The sequence below is a fragment of the Pteronotus mesoamericanus genome, unplaced genomic scaffold (assembly GCF_021234165.1).
Source record: "Pteronotus mesoamericanus isolate MK-2021 breed Mesoamerican mustached bat unplaced genomic scaffold, CSHL_Meso_final contig_116, whole genome shotgun sequence".
NCBI lineage: Eukaryota > Metazoa > Chordata > Mammalia > Chiroptera > Mormoopidae > Pteronotus > Pteronotus mesoamericanus.
The window spans coordinates 9675974-9699019 of NW_026555027.1; the positions used below are offsets into that span (position 1 = coordinate 9675974).

The 23046-nt window shown below is 53.6% G+C and overlaps 2 protein-coding genes across 6 annotated transcripts in view; both read left to right on the forward strand.

Annotated features, from left to right (window-relative positions):
- The window catches only part of TRPM2 (transient receptor potential cation channel subfamily M member 2), a 42382-nt gene extending 39232 nt beyond the window's left edge, over window positions 1–3150 (forward strand). For all 4 annotated transcript variants that reach the window (XM_054576416.1, XM_054576415.1, XM_054576418.1 and 1 more), the window contains 3 exons: window positions 696–797; window positions 2289–2405; window positions 2874–3150. In XM_054576416.1, the coding sequence (XP_054432391.1) occupies window positions 696–797; window positions 2289–2405; window positions 2874–2999 (345 nt within the window). In that variant the 3' untranslated portion in view covers window positions 3000–3150. The remainder of the gene's footprint in view (window positions 1–695; window positions 798–2288; window positions 2406–2873) is intronic.
- An 8456-nt stretch (window positions 3151–11606) lies between these two features.
- On the forward strand, window positions 11607–15449 carry LRRC3 (leucine rich repeat containing 3). Of its 2 annotated transcripts, none has more exons than XM_054576437.1 (2): window positions 11607–11710; window positions 13480–15449. In XM_054576437.1, the coding sequence occupies exon 2, from the start codon at window positions 13607–13609 to the stop codon at window positions 14378–14380; it is 774 nt and encodes a 257-aa protein (XP_054432412.1). In that variant the 5' UTR covers window positions 11607–11710; window positions 13480–13606; the 3' UTR covers window positions 14381–15449. The 2 variants fall into 2 exon arrangements, with proteins under 2 accessions (XP_054432412.1, XP_054432421.1); XM_054576446.1 differs by lacking the exon at window positions 11607–11710 and adding an exon at window positions 12567–12686.
- Window positions 15450–23046: the final 7597 nt, after the last annotated feature.

Here is a 23046-nt window from a genome sequence, read left to right on the forward strand (position 1 = left end):
TCATCTGTTCCACCCACTGACTGAACAGCGCCCCCTGGGGCCTCTGCCTTGCACAGTCTGGACTCCGACCCTGGTCCTCAATGACACAGCTAGGGAGTGCCTCAGTCTTCAGGCCCCAAAACGGTTTCCAGGGCACTAGGCAGCTCTGGCCTCTGCAGCCGCAACCCCCGGGGACCCCCCAAGTGAGGGAGCGTGGCTCTGAGCACTGGCCACTGAGGGTGCCTGCCAAGCCTGCATGGGTCCTGCTGCCACAGCTGGTGGTGGCAGGTGTCCCCAAGGTGACCAAGGCAGGACAGATATGACATGGACTGTAAGGAACTTTGAATAGCAAACAGGGCCCCCCAGGTGGCTCGGGGTGGACAGGCGGCCTGGGAGCGCAGGTGAGAGGAGGGTCCGAGGCACGCAAATGAGCAAGAACACCCCAGCCCTCCCGGCGGCAGCCGGGGGCAAGGTCAGGGCGCTGGCTTGCGTACACGCTGCTGCACTCCTGCGAGGCTGTGCCTTGGGCCTCTCAGCCCTGCTGTGGAGCAGGCTGATGTGGGCCGTGGGCTCTGGGCAATGTCACTCTGGCCCCCAGAGAGTCGGGCTGCCAGACGCAGGTCGGCCTGCGGCCCGGGGGGCCTGGCCAGCTGCCCGTGCTGGGCAGAGGGCCAGTGGAAGATGGCCGACCTGCCTCCGCCTCCATCTCTGCGCAGGGCTCCCGGGAACCGGGAGAGATGCTGCCCCGGAAGCTGAAGCAGGTCCTTCAGAAAGAGTTCTGGCCTTCCTTCGAGAACCTGCTGACACAGGGCACAGAGGTAGGGGGGCCCCTGCGGTAGGCTGGTAGTGGGGCCGCAGGAGGAGCGGGGAGACACGGGAGCCCGCCCCGGCCGCGTCTAGAAGCCCCTGGAGGGCGGAGCTGGGACCAGCGGATGGGGCTATGGCTCGGGCCTCCTCGCCTTCCCTTTCTGTCCCAACTGTCCTCTCTCTAAGTCGGGGGGCAGGCCTAGTGTCCAGCTGCTCCTTCCCGTGCTCACCTTTGCCCTGAGCTCAGCTGCCTCACGGGGGACCCTCAGCATCTGTGCCCCCCAGGGCCAGCGGATTTGGGGGTGTCAGGCCCTGGCCTCCCCAAGCCCTGTCGGGGACATGCAGCTGGGTCCTCACACATTTGTCAGGCCTGTTTGCTTTATTGAGCCTAATTTCCTAATTACAAAAGCAGCACGTGTTTGCTAGAACATCCAAAACGCAGCCAGGTAAACGTGAACTGAGAAGCCACCTCTACACTCGCACACCCAGGTGCCACCGGCACGGACCCGTTTCCTTTCTCACGCACCTGTGAGGGCTCCCTCCCCAGCTTTCTGACCACATTCCAGTGCACACACACCCCTTCGATGAGACAGGGCCGCAGGGCCTCATTTCGCTGTACCTTGCTTTTTCGCTTAATTGGCGATGGTCCTATTTTTAGGTTCATATGTACAAATTTCCCTTGCTTGTTCTCACAACTACATAACATTTTGTAGCCTATATATATTTTATGCCATGATTTGTTTAAACAGTCCTCTAGGTGGCACCTAAGTTGTCACCGGTCCTGTTTCTGCCACGCATCAGGATGAAACAGGCGATGGCCGGTTATCATGGTTTTGACTTGCGAACCCAGCAGGTCCATATGGCCTGTCCCATGTCCCACAGTTTGTGCCTCTAGGACACTACCATCTCCCTTTTCCTTACTTTGTAAAACTAATCAGCTTATTTATCGTGGTGATATCCAAATAGCATAACATTAATCATTTAAAAACAAACAATTCCGTGGCATTTAGTACATTGACGATGTTGTGTGACCATCGCCTCTAATTCCAAAACATTTCCATCACCCAAAAGAAAGCCCTGCACCCCATCAGCGGTCACTTCCTTCCCCTCCTCCAGCCCCTGGGCACCACTAACCTGCTTTCTGTCTCTGGATTTGCCTGTTCTGGACATTTTTGTTAACTGGGTCACACAGCATGTGGCCTTTGGTGACTGGTGACTCTCATTTACTGTAACATTTTCAAGGCCCACCATCATTTTTAATCCTCCCAGGGACAGTCCAGGCGGGTCCCGATGCCAGACCAGAGGCCAGGGGGACGTTGAATGAGCTCATTGGCCCCCAGGCAGGGAGAAAGCCAGGCCCGGGGCTTGGGTGCCGTGAGCAGCTGTGCTCACGGCGTCCCAGGGCCAGGCAGAGCTTGGGGACAGTGACGTTCCTTGCTCTGGAAGGAAGTGACAGGGCTAGGGTCTATGGGTGGACTGGCTCACCCCGCCCCTCCACCCAGGTGTACAAAGGCTACGTGGATGACCCTCGGAACACGGACAACGCCTGGATCGAGACGGTGGCCATCAGCGTCCACTTCCCGGACCAGAGCAACGTGGAGCTGAAGAGGCTGAACTCTGTACGGGGCTCGGGCCGCAGGCTCTGACGGGGGGCGATGCGGGGCTTACAGGGAGGGTCTCAGGGGCTCCTGGGCCGGGGACCCTGAGCTGGGGCCCTCCTGCGGCCCACAGGCTTACATCGGGGGAGGCCGGTTTATACCCTTTTATGGGATACTGTCCCCTGTTCTTAGCTCAGTCTTGCGTGTCCCTAATTCAGACCTGGGACTACGAGGCCCCGGGGAACAAACCCAGGGCATTATTTGCAGAACAGAATACCTCAGAATAAGGCACCTGCCCTGTTGCCACCCGAGGATTTTCAGGGCTCTGCAGGCGTTTCGTTTTCTGAGCTGGGCCTGAAGTAGCTCCCTTGTGATAGAAGCCCAGGCAAGAACCACAGCAAGGCCTGGAGACGGGGGGCCTGGCGATGTTCTGGGCTGTCGGGGTGGAGGCGGCAGCTCCAGGGTCACGATGCACCTTTGTCTTTGCAGCACCTGCACACCGGTGACCCAGGGGTGTCCATCCGATGGCAGGTCATGGACAAGCGCATCCCACTGTACGCCAACCACAAGGCCATCCTCCAGAAGGTGGCCACTCTGTTCGGGGCTTACTACTGACCTGAGAGCTCAGTCAAGGCAGGTCTGTCCGCGGCCACTCGGACATTTAGGCTGCCCAGGACGCAGCTGTGGACCTCGGGCAGACAAGGGGCCCAGTGTGATGTGGTTTGGGAATCCGCCACCCCTCGCAGCCAACTTGAGTTGCCTGCAAGACGAGTTTGTGAACCAGAAGGTGGGGTCAGGGTGCCCTGAGAGGGGAGCCAAGGCAGGGGACAGGCTCGTTCCAGTCACACGGCATTTCCTCAGGGTAGCGGTGGCCACTGGGACCCCGCCAGCCATCACTGCCTGTTCTCAGCTGGCAGGAAGCCAGTTGAGGGACTGGAACTCCCCAGCAGCCTCAGCCTTTGACATGAGCAGCACGTCCCCAGCTGGAGGTGCATCGGCCCAAGGCCTGTGTCCTCGGGAGAAGTGGGGTTCCCCTGTGGCCTCCTCCCAGACCCTGCCTCCAAGATGGCCTCCACTGGGACCTGACTCAGACCTTCGCCTGGCTTGGGGCGGGCGCTGCGGAACCCCAGTTCACTGGCCAAGTCGCCATCGGGCTGAGCGAGGGCAGGAGGCTGGGGAGGGAGATGCTGAGGGCCCCTGTCTGTGCACAGCCCCGGGGACCCAGGTGGGGCTCTCCTGCCCACGGCACGCCCTCCGTGAGCCCAGGGAGGAGTGGGAAGTGGGCAGGGGGTGCCTCGATTAGAGTCAGCGAGTCACAACCCATCAGCATAAACAATCAAGGAGCCTCTGGACCAGGATTATTGTCAAACCCGACGTTAAATCTGCTGTCCCCTTTGGCCACCTGGCCAGCTCTTCTGTGCTTTCTGCAAATAAAGTTACAGATGTGCAGTGGTCAGGGGCTGTGTCTGGGCCACTAAAACCTGCACCAACCCATGACCGAGCTTCCCGTGGCCCAAGGGTGTCTCCTGTGGCTGTCTCCCAGCGGACACCATGCAGGCCCCCCAGGTCCAAATTCACGATCCCCCCTGCACCCAACTCCCTCTTCCTTTTTTTTAAAAAAAAAATTTTATTTATTTTTAGAGAGAGAGGGAGGGAGGGAGAAAGGGAGAGAAGCATCCATCAGTTGCCTCTTGCACGCCCCCGATCGGGAACCTGGCCCACCACCCTGTGCCCTGATCATCAGGAATCGAACCAACGACCTTTCACTTTTCAGGATGCTGCCCAGCCCACTGAGCCACACCCATCAGGGCCTGCTTCCTCTTCCTTCTACCAAGCCCAGGCCCCAGGGTTGTCCTTAAGCCCCTCCCCGAGCTATGACAGCATCCTTGGGCCCCACAGCCTGGCTCCCCCAACGTGGCAGGTGCTCAGGCACTGCGGGGCCTTGGCTTTTTGATCTAGCATCCTAAACCCGGCCAAGCTAGAGCTCAAGCAGCAGCACCCAGTAAAGACATTCCAGACTTGTAATGACACAGAAAACGTGTCACTCCCATGTCTGTTCTCAAAGATGAACTATGGAAACTCAAACACACGCAGCTCAGGCTGCGGTCACAGAGTATGGCTGACAGGATGGCTCACACCACAGACATTGACTCTCCCACGGTCCTGGGGGCGAGGCGTCCAGCTCAGGGTGGCAGCAAGGCTGGGTTCTTGGAGGCCTCCGTCCCTGTGTCCTCACATGGCCTGCCCTTGGTGTGCTCTCCTCTCCTGAGGACCCTGTCCCTGTCGCCTCAGGGCTCCTCTCGTGACCTCATTTAATCTGTGACTTCCTCAGAAAGCCCACCTCAAATACAGCCACCCTGGGAGTCAGGGCTTTGACACAGGAACATTCGGGAGGGACACAAATATTCGGCCCGCCACGTGTGCACAGGCAGAGCTCCATGGTCAGCAAAGGAATCCCTAACATGTATTGCTTGCACCAGACAACCGCCCTGTGGGTCTGGTGGCCACTAAGACAGAAACGGAGGAATGATGGAAACCTCCAAGGGCTCAAGGGAACAGCGACAAGACCAGGGAGAGAAAATGCCAACAGAGGGTGGTTAACAGGAAAGAAAAACAAAGTGACAGGAGTCACAGCACGTCAGAGGTGGCGGCTCACATCAACCGTGATTCTCGCATTGAGATTAAAAAAACATGGCGAATTTCTCGTTCTCTGTTTTTTCCCGTCACCTAAAACAAAAGACAGTAGCTGACAACATGGGGAAGGCATGCTGGGCAAATGCTTGCAAAAAGAAAGGTGTCAAAAACCTATAGCAGACCCACGGGGCTCGAGGGTCAAACGTGTTCTTTTAAGGACAAAGAGGAGTTTTTGGTAAAGGTATAAATTCATGAAGAAGTTACTGCTTTTGTGAACCGTTATCCACCTAACACTATAGATTTTTAAATATATGAAGCAAAATTAATAGAAAGTCAAGGAGCAACTGACAAATTCACAGTAATCTACTCTCAGAAACCAAGGAATCAAGAAGCAAAAGGCAGTGGAAGGATTGAGCAAAAACGAAAAAGGATTCGTGGACACAGACAACAGCGCGGTGATTGCGGGGGAAGGGGGTGTAAGTGGGATGAGTGGTGATGCAAAAAAACTCAGTAAAAAATTTAAAAAATAAAAAGCAAAAGGAAAATACTGCGGAATCTGAATAGTGCAGTTAATGTGAGTCACTCTACATGTGTACTTATGTGACGTGCGTATATGTACATCTTTCTGTATGTGTACATTTGTGTGCTTATATATGAATATATATGTTATATATAAATTATGTATAATCTGCACATAAATTTACATATAAATTTTTGTATAATATATAACATTTACATTTGTATAATAAATTATATAACAAATACAGACATAACATACATAAACATATATAGTACATGTGTACACTCTCTGTGTGAATGTGTGATTCTGCACCTACTCCAACAACAAGTAGGCCCAGGAGAGATACATGGTTCTCAGACACACACATTCACAAAAGGAGGGACATTCATAAAAACAGCACACATCCCACCCTCTAGGGCGTCTCAGCCACTTCCCATGGGCAGCCTGTCGCCCAGGCCACGCCTCGGCCATGCCCAGGCCATGCTCTGGCCACAACATTAGAACATAGACATACACCAGGAAAGGACAGAAAAAAATGCATCTAATGGTTTCAGGCGACTACGCCCTCTTGGTACACTTGACATGGAGAGCAACCAGTCCTCTGACCAGCTCGGAAAGAGAGGCAGGGCGTTGTGGGCAATACAGGCCTCTGCCCTCTGCCCTCCCAAGTGGCTCCTTGCTCACTTGGGAGCTGCCCATTGGCCAGCAGGAGCCCCAGTGGGCAGCGGCGGTGCCTCTATGGGGGGACAGTGGATGCTGGTCACTCCTGGTCCCACGGTCACCCCCCCACAGCTCAGGGACTGAGGCAAACAAGGACTATGAGCTGGGATCGTCGAGGGAAAGCCACGGGGTGCCACGCCCTATGGGGACCGCCCTTCCACACCGTCCCCCACGGACACCTTCAGTGCCGGAGCAAAACTGGAAGTGAGACAGTGAGCGGGTCCTACATCCCAGCCTGTGGGATGTGGCTGGAATGTCTCAAGAGGAACATTTATAACTTTATATAGTTATTTAAAAATCAAAAGACTGAAAGTAAAGTGTTTAAGGTTATGATTCCAGAAGCTCAAAAACCAGCTACAACATAAGTTCAGGAGGTAAGGTAGAATTTCATAAGAGGAAAATACAGAATGGACATTAAATAAAGAAGTTCTTAACAGAGCAACAAAATTGACAAAGTGTAGACAGCTTGGATCAAGAGAAGACTGAGCGCTCTGGGGGTGTGCGTGTGCCTGTGCGTGTATGTGCGTGTCGGGGAGAGCCCACGGAGCAGACGGGCCCGGAAACCCCCGGGAGAAATATCAGAGGCCGTGACGGCAGCCCTCCGCTCTCCGCAGGAAAACTCGGCAGCTAGGAGAGCGGGGCAGCTTGGTTCTGAAGGGGCCTAGGGGATGGACCAGGGCGGGGCTGGGTGTCAGCAGGACGCTGCTGCTCAGGCCTGTGCTCTTGGGAAGTCGGGAAGGGGAACCATTGCCAGTCTTCTTTTTGGTTTTCCAGTCTGCGTTTTCAGGAGCAGGCAGAGAGAACCAAGAATTCCAGGAGATCCAGGAATTCAGAGAGATCCAGGAATTCTCTGCATATAGGGGAAGGTTCAGTGTGGCCAAAACTGCTGGAGAGACTTTTGCCAAAGGCATTCCATTCACGAAGGTTCTTTGGCCAGCGGGGGATGCCCCGCCCCTGCCTTTTCGGCTCCTGCGCAACAGTGGGCTCCCGGCCAGCTGCCCTTGTCCTGCCTCTTCGTGCTGGCTGCTCCCGTCCTGCCTGTGAGCTGGCTGCCCCCAACGATGCCCAGCAGGCCTGGGGTTCTGTCGGAGGGTCCCCATGGGCAGGCGGGGACAGTGTGGAGGCTGGGACAGCAGAGGGCTGAGCCAGGCATGGGGGAAGGGCAGGGCAGGGCAGGAGAGCAGGCAGCTGGCACACACCTAGACAGCTGGTGGGGCCTGAGGGAGAGCCCGTCCAGGCCACTGGTCAGCCTTTGTGTGGGGAGGGCAGCATCTGAGCCTCTCCAGGGTGTTTTGTTCATCTGCCTGATGTCATCTGGCCCTGGTGATGCTGCAGGCTCGGCTTCTCCCCATGTCTCCCCAGAGAGAAGCACTCAGACCTCCCCCAGCAAAGCACTCAGACCTTCCCTGACGGGAAGGCAATTAACCAGCTGCAGTGCTGTATTTAATCCCTGAGGCCACGAAGCCTGGACTCGTGGTGGGTAAATGGGCAAGATAATCAGCTCAGAGTCCAATTACAGTCAGAAAGCAACCCTGTGGGCAGACCACATGGCTAGGATGGCATTGGAAGGTTTCTGGTGTGCTCAGGAACACTGGCCTCACGGTCCGGAGTGGACAGTGAGCCAGGCTCGCACACGGCCCTGCGGTCTGGGCCTGGCGGGCGCCAGAGCCTCCCGTAGGCACGCTGACGACATTGCTCGTGAGGCAGGCCACAGAACTGAGGACTGGGATGACAGCTCAACACACGGCTTCCCATGAGCACCTGGAATTGACTGGTCCATCCACCCATCAACGTATGTGTCCTTAACACGTGGAATCCCCGGTGAACAGCCAGGCTGCAAGGGCATGCGGTCAGGAGTACACGTTAGTCACCGCACAAATTTTGTGTGCGGGCAGCTTGATGGGATTTTTACATATGTTAACAAGCAGCAGCCAGATCGAGATTCAGAACACCCGGCGCCAGGAGCCCCATTGAGCCCCATCCCCATCTTATGCTCCACCACCCCTGAGTGTTGCCTGTACTTGAACTTTTCATAAATAGAAACACGCATTGTGAGCTCTGAATGGCTGGCCCCTCCCACTCACCACACAATTTGTTGAATTTAAATATTAAAAACACTCCATAATTCGGGGACTCCCTTTGGTACCTCTTCAATTTCCTAAACAATAACGTACTAACGGTTTCACAACCCACAGTATTTTATCCCCTTTAAAAGACAGTTGGCTGGCCCTGCTGGTGTGGCTCAGCTGTTGGGTGTTGGTCTGCAAAGCAAATGGTCATGGGTTTGATTTCTTGTAGGGGCACATGCCTGGGTTACAGATTTGGTCACCAGTCTGTGCACATAGGAAAGGCAACGGATCAATATTTCTCTCCCTCTCTTTCTCCCTCTCCTCCCCGCTCTCTAAAAATAAATTTAAAACCTTAAAAAAAGGCAGCTGGCCATTTAAGGCAGAAATATAACGTGCATAACCCACATGACAATAGCACAGCCAATAGACAATGGCATTTCACAATGATAAAGTGGCCACGTTATCAAAAGGACACAATCTGAATATAGGTTTCAAAATCTGTGAAGCAAAAACAGAACTGCAAGGAGAGATAAATCTACAATCATAATCAGAGGCTTCAACATCCCTTTCACTAATTAATAGAGCAAGTGGACAGAAAGTCGGTCATAAAATAGAACGCTTGAATCACACCATCAGCAGACTTGACCTGATCAGCACTCCACTGAAAAACGTGACTCACATTTAAATGCACACATAACAATTATTAACACAGGCCATATTCTGGGCCACAAAGTCAGTCCTGACAAACTTAAAAAGGTCTAAAACATACAGAGTGTGTTCTCTGACAACAATAGATTTAAATTAATAATCAAAAACAGAAAGAAAGGTCTCTGGAAAATATCCACATATCTGAAAACAAACTAACACACTTCTAAATCAATGGATCAAAAAATATCAAAAGGAAAATTAGAAAATATTTTTAACTTAATCAGTATGAAAATACAACATATCAGAGTTTCTGGAATGCATCTAAAACCTGACACCGAGGGAAATTCGCAGCCTGTACTAAAGAAGAAGTTCTCAAATTAGTGACCTAGCTTCCACCGTGAGAAACCAGGAAAAGAAGAGAAAATTAAACCAAATGTAAGCAAAAGAAAGAACACAGATCAGAGTGGAAGTCAATAAAAAAGGGAAAACAATAGAGAAATCAATGAAACCAAAAACTGGTTCTTTGAGACTATCAATAAAATTGACAAACTTTTATTCTAATCAGTAAAAGAAGAGAGAAGACACAAACTACCAACATCAGGAATGAGAAAGGTGACATTATTTTGAAAAATTAATAACAATATTACGAAGTACTTTATGTTGATAAATTCAACAATTTAGATAAATGGACAATTCCTTAAAAGATACAAACTATCAATATTCAATCAAGGAAGAAAAATAACCTCAGAATCTCCATCTCTACTAAGTAATTTAACAACATATAAAATGATAATACACTATGTGACTTTGAGTTAGACAAAGAGTTCTCGTGGTTTATCATCCCAAGGACGCAAGGTTTACTTAACATTTGAAAACCAATCAGTATAATCCACCATATTAACATATTTTTAAAAGATTTTTGAAAGATGCAGAAAACATTTCACGAAGTCCAGCATCCATTCCTAGTAAAAACTCTCAGCAAACTAGTAGTAGAATGGCACTTCCTCACACTGTGAAGGCCAACTACAAAAAATCCACAGCCAACATTGTTCCTAATGGTGAAAGACTGAGTGCTTCCCCTTGAGATCAGGAACAAGGGTATCTGCTCTCACTCATGGTCAGTATTAAACTAGAGTTCCTAGACAATGCAATTGGGCATGAAAATGAATTTAAAATATATCCAGGCTGGAGAGAAAGAAGTCATAATCTTTTTATTTACAGAAAACATGATTGTATATGTAGAAAATCCTAAGGTATGTATTAAAAAGTTATTAGAACTAATAAGTGAGTTTAGCTAAGATCACAATACAACAATCAATTTTGTTTCTACATATTAGCAATTAAATACCAGAAATAGAAAAAATGGTATTTACAGTAAATAAAATATCAGAGATAAATCTGACAAAAGGTGTGCAAGATTTGTAAACAAGAACCTATAAAACACGGATGAAGGAAATAAAAGGAATTCTAAATAAACAAAAAGATATACCATGTTCATGAATTGGAGACTGAGCATTGTCAAGATGTTAATTTTCTCAATGCAATCCCAAACAAAATCCCTCTAGGCTTTTTTAGTAGAAGTTGACAAGCTGATTCTAAAATTCATGAGGAAATGCAAAGGATCGTGGATGACCAAAGAAATTTTATGAAAGAACAAATTTGAAATATTTATATTCAATACCTCCAGATTTCAAGATTTATTATAAAGTTCCACCAATAAAGACAGCTTGGAACATTTGCATAAAATAGGCAAATAGACCAGTTGAACAGAAAGGGTCGAGAAATAGACTCATACATATATGGACCACTGATTTTCAACAAAGGTGCAAAGGTTATTCACTAAAGAAAGAATAATTTCTTCAACAAACAGTCCTGGAACACTGGTTATCTATATGCACAAAAAATAAACCTGGAATTATATTTCATACCACATATCAAAACTAGTTCAAACTGGATAATAAACCACACGCAAAACCTAAACTATAAAAATCTTTGTAACTTTCAGTTAGGCAAAGATTTCTTATATAAGACACAAAAAGCACGAGCCATATAAGAAAAAATTCTTAAGTTGGACTTCATCAAAATTAAAAGCTTCTCTTTGAAAAGTGTTCAAGAGAGCGAAAGGACATTCCATAGACTCACAGAAAATATTTACAAATCATACGTCTGATAAAGGACTTGTATCCAGAATGTATACAAAGAGCTCTCAAAACTCAGCAATACGAAAACAACTCAAAGGTGGGTAAAAGATCTGAACAGGGCACTTCCCTAAAGAAGATGGCAAATAAAGAGATGAAAAGATGCTCACCGTTAGTCACTGGGGAAGTACAAGTTAAAACCACAATGAGATACCAGCACACACCTATGAGAATGCCTAAAATTTAGAAGGTTGACCATGCCAAGTGCTGGTGAGGGTGTGAACATACACTATCTGCTGGAATGTAAAGTTGTGCAATCATTTGGTCTTTTTCTTTCAAATGAAACACACAGCTACACGTGATCCAGCCATTCCACTCCTAGATATTTACTCAAGAGAAATAGGAGTATTTGTCCAAACAAAGGGAGTACACAATGTTTGTATCACTTTATTCGTAATTGGCAACAACTGGAAACAACGCAAATGACCATGAACGGGCAGAAGGATAGGGCAGAACGTGGAACATTCATAGGATGGATGACGAGCCAGCACTAAAAGGAATAACTTGATAAACACATCAGCACTCGAAGGAATTACGGTGAGTGAAAGAAACGAGACCAAAAGATACATACCTGTGATTCCACTTAGATAAATTATAAGAAATACCAACTGATCTACAGTGACAGATTAGTGCTTGCCTGGCGCTGGGCGTAGGGAGGAAGTACCAAGGTCGAGCGGGGGCACTGAGCTATGTACTGAGTGAATTATGGTGATGGTTTCACGAGCTTATACAGATGTCAAAAGGAATCAAATTTAAATATGCGGTTTCTTGTACATCAATTACACCACAATAAAGCTGCTTTTGAAAGTTCTAGGATGGCTCCGGCCCAGCTTAAATTCCCCGGCCTCCACATTCCCCACCCTCCTCAATGCCTACATGCACCACCCTAAGACACAGTGTATGGGGGATGGAGTAAGGGTTCTGGGGCAGGAAGGGTTCCAGTGGGCAGAGGCCTAACCCCACTAACCAGCTTCAGGGGCCGCTGGCATCAAGCCTGCGAGGGACGCACAGCAAGAAGAGCGCACCGCAAGGTCTTAGCGCTGATCCGAGGGTCTCCAGGTACCCGCGTCCGGACAGGACTAGCTCCCCTCGCGTGAAGCCGGGTGGACCCGGGCGGGGTGGGGCTCTGCGTCCCCGCGGCCCCGCCCACAGTCCCTGAGACACACCCACCAGAGGATCCACCCCCAGCTTCGTTCCACGCCTTCCCAAACAGGGCACGCCCCAGGCACCCCCCCGCCCTCCCCATTCGGCCTCTCCAGTCCCACCCCAGGCTCCGCCCCTCGCCTAGACTCCCGCCTCGCCCTGGTCCGGCCCCGCCCCCTCCAGCCCCCGCCCCCTCCAGCCCCCGCCCCCAGCTCTGCCCCGGCGCAGCGCGGCCGAGCAGCGTGTGTCACAGCCGTGGCGGACGTGGGAGCGGGCCTCGGGGTCGCCGCCGCGCCCGGGTGTGGCGCCGGGTCGGGCTCCGAGCGGCGGAGAGCCTCGCGCAGAGCAGCCTCCGGACGCGGGCGCGCAGGTAAAGCCCCCACCCCTCCCGGGAGTGTGGACACCGCACCCCTATCTATTACCCGCTCGGGGGTCCCGGGGTCCCGGGGGTCCGTGGTCCAGGGGTCCGAGCCCAGCCAGCCCAGGCCCCGCGCAGCCCCACCACTCCACGCTCCAGCGCAGCGTGCGCGCAGGGTTTGGCTTTTCTCTTTTCTCATTTTCCTTCCTTTTCAAGCATCATTGAAATAAAAGGCTCCGACCCCGGTACAGGTGCTGGGTAGCTGTTCCTATTAGGGCCGACAGAGAAGAGCTTTATTTATTATTATCATTTTTTAAGGGTTGTTAAAATTAGCAAAGTGCTAAACTTCCCACCGCAGCCTGGCCTGGAGTGATGAGTACCCCGCTGGTTCCCAGTGGTTGTGGTTTTGGTAGGAGGGGGAGCTGCATTCAGTCTTCCTCCGTTCCCAGCCCTGAGGGGCTCCAAGGGGGTGGGCCCCAGTCTGCCATCACCCACTGCTGCCCAGGCCTCTGGCTGTAAGTGTACAGAGGGTGTGCCCTGGATAGGTATCAGGGCTGCCCCACCATTTTGATGGGTGCCTCCCCCAAGCCAGTGGTCAGCAGGACCTGCCCTTGCGCTTCTTGTGGCATTGGGAATCCCCAGGATTTAGTTACAGAGACCTGCCCCACATTGGTCAGAGGCTTCAATTTGCCTGCGATAGCTCCCCAAAATCAAAGGGTGCCCCTCATCCCAGCTGAACTACCGTGGACAATGCCCATTGCCCCTCTGTTTTAGAACTGAAAGCAATCACTGTTTTTCCTGGCAGGTGAGGAACAAAAGTTTATGTCTGAGTCGGATGGTCACTCGTACAGCAGCGGCCAGGGGAGTGGGGAAGAGGATAGATCCACAGCGCGGAGCCAGAGGAGCGGGCATCTTCCCCTGGTGCGGTCAGGATGGGCCCTATGGGCAAACAGAGCCCCTCGTCCGTGCCAGCCCCCATGGGAGGGTCTTGCCTCCTCCTCCTCGTCTGCCTACGCTTGGGCACCTCCTGCCCGCAGAGCTGCCAGTGCCCTGACCACGAAGGGGCCGTGGCTGTCCACTGCAGTGCCAGTGGCCTGCAGGAGATCCCCAAGGACATCCCCACCAACGCTGTGCTCCTGAAGCTCGATGCCAACAGAATCGCCCGCGTCCCCAACGGTGCCTTCCAGCATCTGAGCCAGCTGAGAGAGCTGGACTTGTCTCAGAACGCCATCGAGACCATTGGCCCCGCTGCCTTCTCTGGCCTGGCCGGGGGCCTGCGGCTGCTGGACCTGTCTCACAATCGCATCCGCAGGATTCCAAAGGACGCCCTGGGCAAGCTCAGTGCCAAGATCCGCCTGTCCCACAACCCCCTGCACTGCGAGTGTGCCCTGCAGGAGGCCCTGTGGGAGCTGAAGCTGGACCCCGACTCGGTGGATGAGATCGCCTGCCACACCTCGGTGCAGGAAGAGTACGTGGGGAAGCCACTGATCCAGGCTCTTGACGCTGGCGTCAGCTTCTGCAGCACCCACCACAAGACCACCGACGTGGCCATGCTGGTCACCATGTTCGGCTGGTTCGCCATGGTGATCACCTACGTCGTGTACTATGTGCGCCAGAACCAGGAGGATGCCAGGAGGCACCTGGAGTACCTGAAGTCCCTGCCCAGCACCCCCGTGTCCAAGGACCCCCTCAGCCCCGAACCCTAGTGTCTGCTGAGTCCCATCACTCTGTGGCAGGTGGTGACTGACTTGTGCTTTTGGTATCCCTTCAGCCAGGTGGCAGTCACAGCTACTTCTGTGCAGTGCACACTCTGACCAAACACGCCCCCGAGTTGCACTGAGTCGCGGCAACACCCTTCAAGTCAGGTAATGTGACCACCAGGCCCACTAATGGAGGAAGAGAGAGAAGCTTGGAGAAAGGGACGGGTTTGCCCATGAGGACACAGTCAGGAAATGATCCCGTCGGGACTTAAAACCAGGCCATCTATGACGATACGATGTCCCTTCTGCTCTGCAGGCCCTACCCGTGTGGCGCCCGGGGGAATGAATGCACTCAGAGAAGAAAGCGCTCATGCCCAGGAATGTGGGTGTCCCCCACGGAGGTCTGGGGTGCGGATTCATCTGTGGAAGGCACAGGGGACCCTACACTGTGGAACGGGCTTGCCTTTGCTTCCTACTATTTCCTGAATACATTGGACCACAGAACTCTTTGCAGAACAAAGTAACAGACCAGATTTTTCTAGAGAGGGAAGAGAGCGAAAGGTGTTGCTCAAGGTAACCTTTGAACAACTGTGTTTATTCTCAGAATGTTTGTGAAGAGTAACACTTGCACCCAAGTTTCAGTCCAGTGAAAGGAAAAAAAAAAAAACCCGGACCTGAAACCGAAACACCACGCAGAGAACAAGTTCGGCCCACCCACTCTGTCTGTGCCTGGTTCGTGGGAAGGACTGTCGCCTCTGCCAGCCACCGTGCCTTGCTTTTCTATCACTGACACCTAACGCGGCTCCTTTCAAAGGACAGGGGGCTGATGTTTGATGTTTCAAGGCCAATCAACGGACTCCTTTTCTCCAGCAACAGGATCTCCTCTCTTTCTCTCTCTTTCTCTCTCTCTCTTTCTCCCCCACCCCCCAAGTCTCTCTCGCTCACGCTCTCTTCCTCTCCGCCTTTGCTGCCAGGACTCTCAGAGCTAATGGAGTGCTCTGTTTTCTTACCTGTGTAACTTCATGTTCAGGGTGGACAACACCTCCATCTATATAACTCTGATTCATCTTTCCAATTTTATTTGTTACTGTCTTTTGTATGTGTTTATCATTTACACTACTTCAAACATTTGGGGGGGAGTCAATGAGGATAAATTGGTGTGAACTGGAAGTATAAGGGACAGAAGCCTCATCAAGCAGGAGCTCAGAAATGACTAAGAATGGAGAGTGGTTTATACTCGGAAAGTACAGAGTGACCTGACGTGGGAAACAGACATGGCGTCACGTTTACGCGTTGGTCTGGGGACCCACCAGCTGCCTCAGAGGCTTGTCCGAACACGATTGCGGTGTCTCAGACATGGTATGTTGAAAAGACACCACCAACGGGTTCCAAAAAGCCGCCCACACCCAAAGGCCCTGTGCCCGTGGTCACCGGGTGGGGGTGGGGCGCGCAGCATGGGCAGAGCGAACAGAACCTTCTCTGCTCACTGCTGAGCCCAGGAGCGCACGCCGGAGGCAGGGCTCAGACTCGGCCATTGACGCCCACCTCGCTGCTCACAGGCTGCCAGTCTACAGGAAACTGACAGCCTTGTCCACCTTTCCAGTAACAACTACACCCAAAAAGTCTGCCCGCTTGTGTGACAAGTGTCATGTGGCACAGGTAGGCTCTGCTGCTGGCTGACCAGCAGGACACAGGCTCCTTGGGTGATTTGGGTCCCCTTCCTCATCCATCCCGTGTGCTCTTATGCCACAACCAACCCAGAGCCTGGATGCCACCCACATGTGGCTCTGTAGGGGGTACATGGAGGGTGGGTGGGGGAATCTTCCCTCCCCATCCCTTTGCTGGCCCCCAGCCCGAGGCCGCCTTCCCCTTGGCGTGGACCCTGCGGGGCAGGGGAGGCGGGTGGGGACCTGCAGCACTGGAGGGCCCTCTCCCTCTCATCCTGAGTCCAGTTGGGGGCTGCCCACCTTCCTGGCCTTTTGGGGCTCCTTGCCCCTGATGGAGTCTCCCAGGGGAGGATGCCTCCCTCCAAGGAAGACCCCCAGGCCCTCAACTCCAAGAATCCCAGCTCCTTCCTGCTCATGGGAGCTCCCCCGACTGGTGCCCAAGAACCCTTTTGGGTACAGTCCTCACCGCCTCTGTTTTCTCCTCCCCATCCCTCCCCCCTCCCCTTAAGGGACCTGTTAAGATGACACCTTTCCTGGACCCAACGCATCCTTTGCTGCCATATTTGAGCACAGACCCCTGAATGCCCTCTCCCTTGGGCCCACCCCCCACCGCACCATTGGGTCCAGCATTTGACCCCATCTTAAATCTGCTGAGGCCAGCGTCAAGCTGGACCCATCGAGGGGACAGCCTCCAGCCCTGGGGCCCCAAGTCCCTTGTCCTGCGTGCAGCAAGGGTAGACAACAGTTTTAAATTGGACATGAGATTGAGGTTAAACCTGGGTGTTTTTTTCTTAGTGGAAAGTCACTCCAGGCAGGAGCTGGGGCCAAGTTGGGTTAACAGCGGGGGCCGCACAGCCACGTCCTGGGTCAGCTCCACAGGAGGCTGCATCCGCCTGAGGGCTGGGAAGTACGAGCTCATGGGCTTGCCGTCGGACAGTGTCTGGAGTGGAGCTGCGTCTTGGGCAGCTTCTCCCAGGTGGTCAGCAGGATGCGGGGGCATCAGCCAAGCGAGGCCAGGACAGTGAGGGGCCGCCTTCCTGGGAGCTCAGAGCAGCAGAGGGGAGCCTGGGTTCTGAGTGCTCCTGGGCTCCCTGTGTGGGCGCAAGGCACCTTCCTGCCTGCTGCCTGCTCTCCTGCACTGCACTCCCCGGCTCCCGTGCAGCTGGTCCTCTGCAGAAGCGTTCGCAGGAGACTTTGATCCTGGGCTGAGTTGCCTGGGGAGGAGGCAGGGCTGCTGGCACAGAATGTTCTGGACTTGAGGCAGCTCCCAGCCAGGGCAGCAGCCCGGGATGGCCCCTGGAGTCAGGCTCCTGGAAGTTCCGTCTAGAGCCTGATTCTGCCCACTGTCTGTGAGCCCTCAATAAACCTCCCTGTGCTTCAATCAGGTGGAGTGGATTCTGTTATCTGCAGCACCCCTTCCCCCGCCCCATCGCAGACCTCTCCCTGCAGAACCCCAGTCATACAGACCTGGCTGCGCGTTGGAGCCAGACCAGCGAGCCCATGGCACGGAGGGGCTGGGTTGGCGGGGCAGGCCAAACCACACAGCTGGTGGGTTGTGGTGTGGAAGTCAGCTTCATGGTGGCCCAGGGGGCTGCCCACTGGGAAGGGACCAGCAGCCACAAAGTCACCGGACAGCACATACAGGGCCAAGTTTGCTCATAAGGAGCCTCAGCTAATTCTTGCAGTGGCCTGGCACCGTAGAGAATGTTGCAATTTTCAAACGGGAAACCCGAGATTGTGAGGTCTGGAGGGGGAAATGACGAACTCAGGAGTCAGCCGGTTTGGGGCAGAGCTGGGCTGGAATCTGGCTTTCTGATGCCTGGGCCTGGAAGTTCTCGCTCTGGGCAACAGGAGCCCTGGAGTGTTGTCAACAAACACAAAGACGTGAGTCCCCCATTTAGCCCCGACCGAGGAGGGGGCCAGCGCGAGGCAGAGCAGCCTGGGTTCGCAGTCCAGTCTGGGAGGCTGGAGCTGAGCACCTAGGCCACTGCATCTGTAACCATGGCAACAACACTGGTGGGAAAGAGTAGACTTGGGGTTGGCTCCCAGGCGCAGCTGGCGATGTTGGCCTGCCATTCTGTGCAAACAGAGGTGGAGCTGTAACATCCCAGAGTGACAGGCTCACCAGACTGACCTTTCCTGTGAGCTCAGCTGCTCTTGGTGGGGAGGGGGCATCGAAGGAGGGGCCACAAAGCAGCAGAAGGGGAAACTGCCAGGAACAGGCGGAGAGTGGCCATCAGGCTAGGAGGCTGGTTCCAGAGGCAATGTAGCAGCCAGCCCTTACAGATGGGGAAACTGAGGCACAGAGAGGTTAGATGACTTGCCCAAGGTCATGGAGCCGGTGAATGCTGAGCTTGGGTGTGGAGGCTGCCAGACAGCAGTGGATGAGAGACAGATGTCTGGTGGCCACCCACGGTGCCCCAACAGCCAGGCAGGAAGTTGGAGGAATTAAGATTTGGAGAAAACCGCAAAGGGAGACCAGCTACCACCCACTCTGTGCCCACTTTTGGACGCCAGAGCTGGGTCCTGATGTCTCTGCGGGAGAGGCTCAGAGTCCAGAGGGCCGCCCTGCATGTGGTCAGCTGGACCCAGGACCCCAGCAAGCCCCCCGGTCTCTGCATAGCTGCTGCAGGAGTCACTGGGCCGAGGGCTCCGGGCAGACACCAAACTTCCTATCCTTGCCCTGGGCTGAGAAGTCGTCTTCAAATCAGAGCTGTCAGGCTGGGCATCACAACAATGAGGCCACCAAGACAGACGTTTTCCAAACCAATAGCTTGCCTTCTCGTAGCAAATCGAGAGGCAATGCCTGGCTCAGTTTTGACTGTCTCGCAGCCCACGAGAAGCAGGCGGGCAGGCCCTGGTCATACTGACTGCGGCCGGGGATGCCTGCTGTGGCGACATTCTCTCGACTCGCGGATGTAACTTATCAGGGTTTGCCTGTGTTCACCGTTGGGATTTCCTCCTTTGTGAACGCTGGCCCATGCCCTTTGCGCTTCATCCAGGTGTGAGGTGTCGGGTTTCATTGGTTCGTGAGGGCTCCTCAGACCACAAGCACTGAGCATTGGAATGAGTCAAGCCCCGGCTCTGCCAATGGCGTCGTCTGTCTGTGCTGGGGTCACATCTTTACTTATTTACACTTTCATATAACACATATTCAACAGATAAAGAACTGTCTATCCTCTATATCTTCTCTGATTTTCTTCCCTTTTCACGTCCATTGTTTTTACCTTTAGAAAGCTTTCCTCCAAATTAGAAAAAAAAATCTATTCTAGAATCTTTTGCTTTCCAACATCAGTAATGTTAACTTTTCCAAAGTATTCCAATACCATGTTGAATTGTTTAATTTTAGTATAATTTAATACCTGGAGGCATTAAAAATTTTCCTCATTTTTCAAAGTATTTGTGTCTCTTAATTCTGTGAGATGCTCTGTGGATCACTTCATTGATTTAAAAGGCAGACTCTGGGATTTGGACTGGCATTGTCTGCACGTGTGCGCACGGGTGTGTGTGGCGGAGGGCGGGCGTGTTGGCGGTGGCCAAGTTGAGGGGTGCCTACAGGAAAAGTCCAGCGACCCTGACGCCAGGATGATGACCACGGGGAAAACAAGGTAATCTCATCGGCAACACCCCACTCCCTAACCTGGCAAACCGCGAAACAGGTAAAGCCCGGTCTCGGCAGGACCAACAGAACAGGTGAGACTCTGCACAGCTGGTCGTCCTTGGCTTTGTTCGGGGTCAGGAAATCAGGAGCAGATGCAAAAACTGCTGTGGATGATATTCCTCCAGGAGTCATGACCTCAAAGAAGCAACCCCAAAGAAATATGCAATTTGTACAAAGATGTTTTTATGGCGTTATTTATCACAGCAGAGACTATCGGAAAGAATCCCTATGGATGTCTAACAAAGGCGCCAGCTCAGCAGAGTTGGGACTATTGCCATGAAGAAACACAACACACTTGTCGAAAGGATAAGAATGTGGCACGTCAAACCGTATGCAAATTCACACAAAACCACATGCCGCTTTGCAAACAGGACAAAAACCAGGAGGCCTTGCTTGAAAAGATGTAAATATTTTAATGTTCTCTGCATTTCCCCCTCTTGTTTGCATTCTTAATGTAAACACGTCTTGATTTACGGGCTTTGTCTTCACCCCGTAGAACAGAGATTGGACACTGTGCCAAGGGTGAGGCGGCACCGTCTGATTGCTGAGGAAGTCCTCGGCAGGGACGCGGTGGGGCCACGCGTGTGCCGCTGTGCTGGCGGCCTGCGTGTCTGTCTCCCTCCTCCCTGGGCGCCAGTCCCCGCTTCCCCCTGGTGAGCCGGACCTCGTGGTGCCATCCTCAGGGCAGAGAGAAAACTGGACGTCTGGGTTACCCCAGGGACAGAGAGACTGTGGGGGGCGGGTGGCTGGGGGCCATGGACAGTGCCCAGCTCGCCCCTCCCCCGGGGGTAAACTGAGGCTCGGGGATGGGAAAGTGGCAGGCCGGACTAAACTCTTGTCACTTGAGTGCCTTGGCCTTTTCGAGCCTTGAGCTCTCCAGGAAGCAGCGTAGAGAGCTGAAGAGACATAAGGAGTGGGCTCAGGTGACTATGGAGACCGGTGGGCCCCGCATCTGCAGAGTGGCCGGTGGGGGTGGAGGTGGAGGGGGTATCAGGGGAGCCCGTGGTGCAGCTCGAGCCTGAGGGCGTCTGCTGGAGAAGTCCCCTTGTCTGGAGGCCGGTTTGTGGTTCCAGTCAGGCCTCCTCCTCACAGGTGAGGCCCCCACGTTGTGGAGGGCTGTCTGCTTCCCTGAATTCGCCGATTTCATCTGCCTCACCCAAAGCCGCCCCCAGAGTCGGCCCGTAGATGAATCGTCCAGGCGTGGAGGCTGGGGTCTCAGAGGCCCCTCTGTGCTGCCGACTGGGTGGGCACCCGCCTCTGGGGGCACTTCTGGGGGTCCTTCTGTGGAATAAGCCCTGAGATGTTGAGCTGCTCTCCTCCACCCACCCTGCAGGCCCCGCTGGGCCGTGATCCTCCTTTTGTCCCTCTGCCTCAAATCTGCGTTAAAATCAGCCCCCTGCCCCTAGCAGACCCCAAGAAGCATGGCTTGTCCCCTGTTCCCCTCTCAGGGAGGGTAGGAAGATGAGCCAACCAAAGCACTGGACCCCCAATTGGATCTGAAATTTCAGATAAACAATAGCATCCCTTCAGGGAATCTTCTATGCAATAGTTGGAATATATACATTTAGAAGCATTTCTGTTTGTGATTCAAGTTTACCTGTGAGCCTGAGTTTTATCTGGCACCTTTAGTGCACCCTCCTGGACCGGCATCACCATAACCGCCTGGGGCCCTGAACACTCTGGGTCCCCTGGCTGCTCAGGGCAGAGACATGGCCAGGCCTTAGGGACAATGACAGCATGGATGTGGGGTCTACCAGGGACACTGGGCTCCTGCAGCGGAGCCTGATTTGGAGTGAGGGGCATGTCTTCATTCTCCAAAATACTGAGTACGTACAGGGTGGGATGGGGGTGGTTCACGCCTGTGGAAATACCCAGGGGGACACCAGAGCCTGGGACTTCTCTCTCACAGGTCCCCAGGCCTGGCCCCAGACCTCCCATCCCCCACCCTTTGCTCCCTGGGAAGGAGACATTTCTATCTGAGGTCAGCCCAGCCCTCCCCCAGGTGCAGGGAGAGCTAACTGGCCTGAAGGAGGCTCTAGGAAAAAAAAATCTCAACCTTTGGAAGTCGAGGGCCCTGCTCAGAATCTGGAAATCCCAAATCTGATTGGGCCGAGGAGGAGCAGGCTTGCTGGAGGGCCCTTCCTGGGCAGGGAGACTGCCCTGTCCTCACGTGGAACGGACCACAGGGCGCCGGGGCTCTAGCTGGCTGGAGCTGCCCCTGCGCTCTCGCTGTGTGATCTTGGGCAAAAATCACCGGGAGTTTTAAGGTAGAAACAGCAGAGTTCAACCAAGTGTGGGGCCATCCTGCTGCTAAGCTTGGGCTCCCACCTCCTGTCCTGTGGCGCATTCGCTCCCCCAGAGCAGGCCGGGGTGGACGACAGCATAGCCTGGCCTAGCCACCACCGGCGGTTTCCTGGCTCTGCGTGGACCCCCTGGGCCTTCCCAGCAAAGCCCCTGGCACAGAGCGTTTCCCGTCCAGTGCAGAGGCCTGCCGGTGGTGCAGAACCTGCCCTCTGCCCCCCCCAGACTCCCAGAGTGGTGGCACGTTTACCCAGGCAGCAGTTCCAGGGAGATGAGAGGCCGCGCCTGGCAAGGGTCTGGGGCATTAGACAGGGAGGAGCTCAGGGAGCACTAGCCCCAAGGAGGCAACCCAAGCCCCCACTGCGCAGCCCCCAGCTGCAGGGCCCCGGGACGCAGCCTCACACCACCCCACTGCAGCCAGGGGTAAATGGAGGCCAGAGCAAGAAGCTCTCTGCACAGGAGAGGTGTCCTCTGTCCGCATTGGTGACAAGGGACCAAAGGATACGTCTGGCCCCTGGGACACGCTCACCGAGAGTTGACCCACCAGAAAGATGAGATGCAGCCGTGCTCTTTGTAAAGAATGTCATAAATATATTTCGGTGTAGACAAAGTACAATAAATAGCTGGTATGAATATGTAGAATAGCATCAAGCCTGTTCCCCGCCTGGGCTTGCTAACCAGCACGGAGTGGCTGGGCTGCAAGTCGATGCCACAGGGAAGGTGGACAGGCTTTTGCTTATGAGGTAAAAAAAAAAAAAACTGTATGAACTTTTCCTTTAAAGTGAAATCCCTGCAAAGAACCCAGACTCGCAGGGCAGCTCTGGCTTCCATCTGAATGCCCACGGGTCACCTGAATCTGTCCACAATGGCTACCAGGCCAGAGAGGTGACGGATGTCCCTGATTGGAGGAGGGGAAGGGACGGCGAGGTGGCCACGCTGGAAGCGAGGCTGCCTGGGCTCATTCCCCCAGAGGTTCCAGGGCTTCTTTGGTGGGACTCTGGGGTGCAATGAGGAGGGTCCTATTCCTGGGGGCCCTGGGCCCA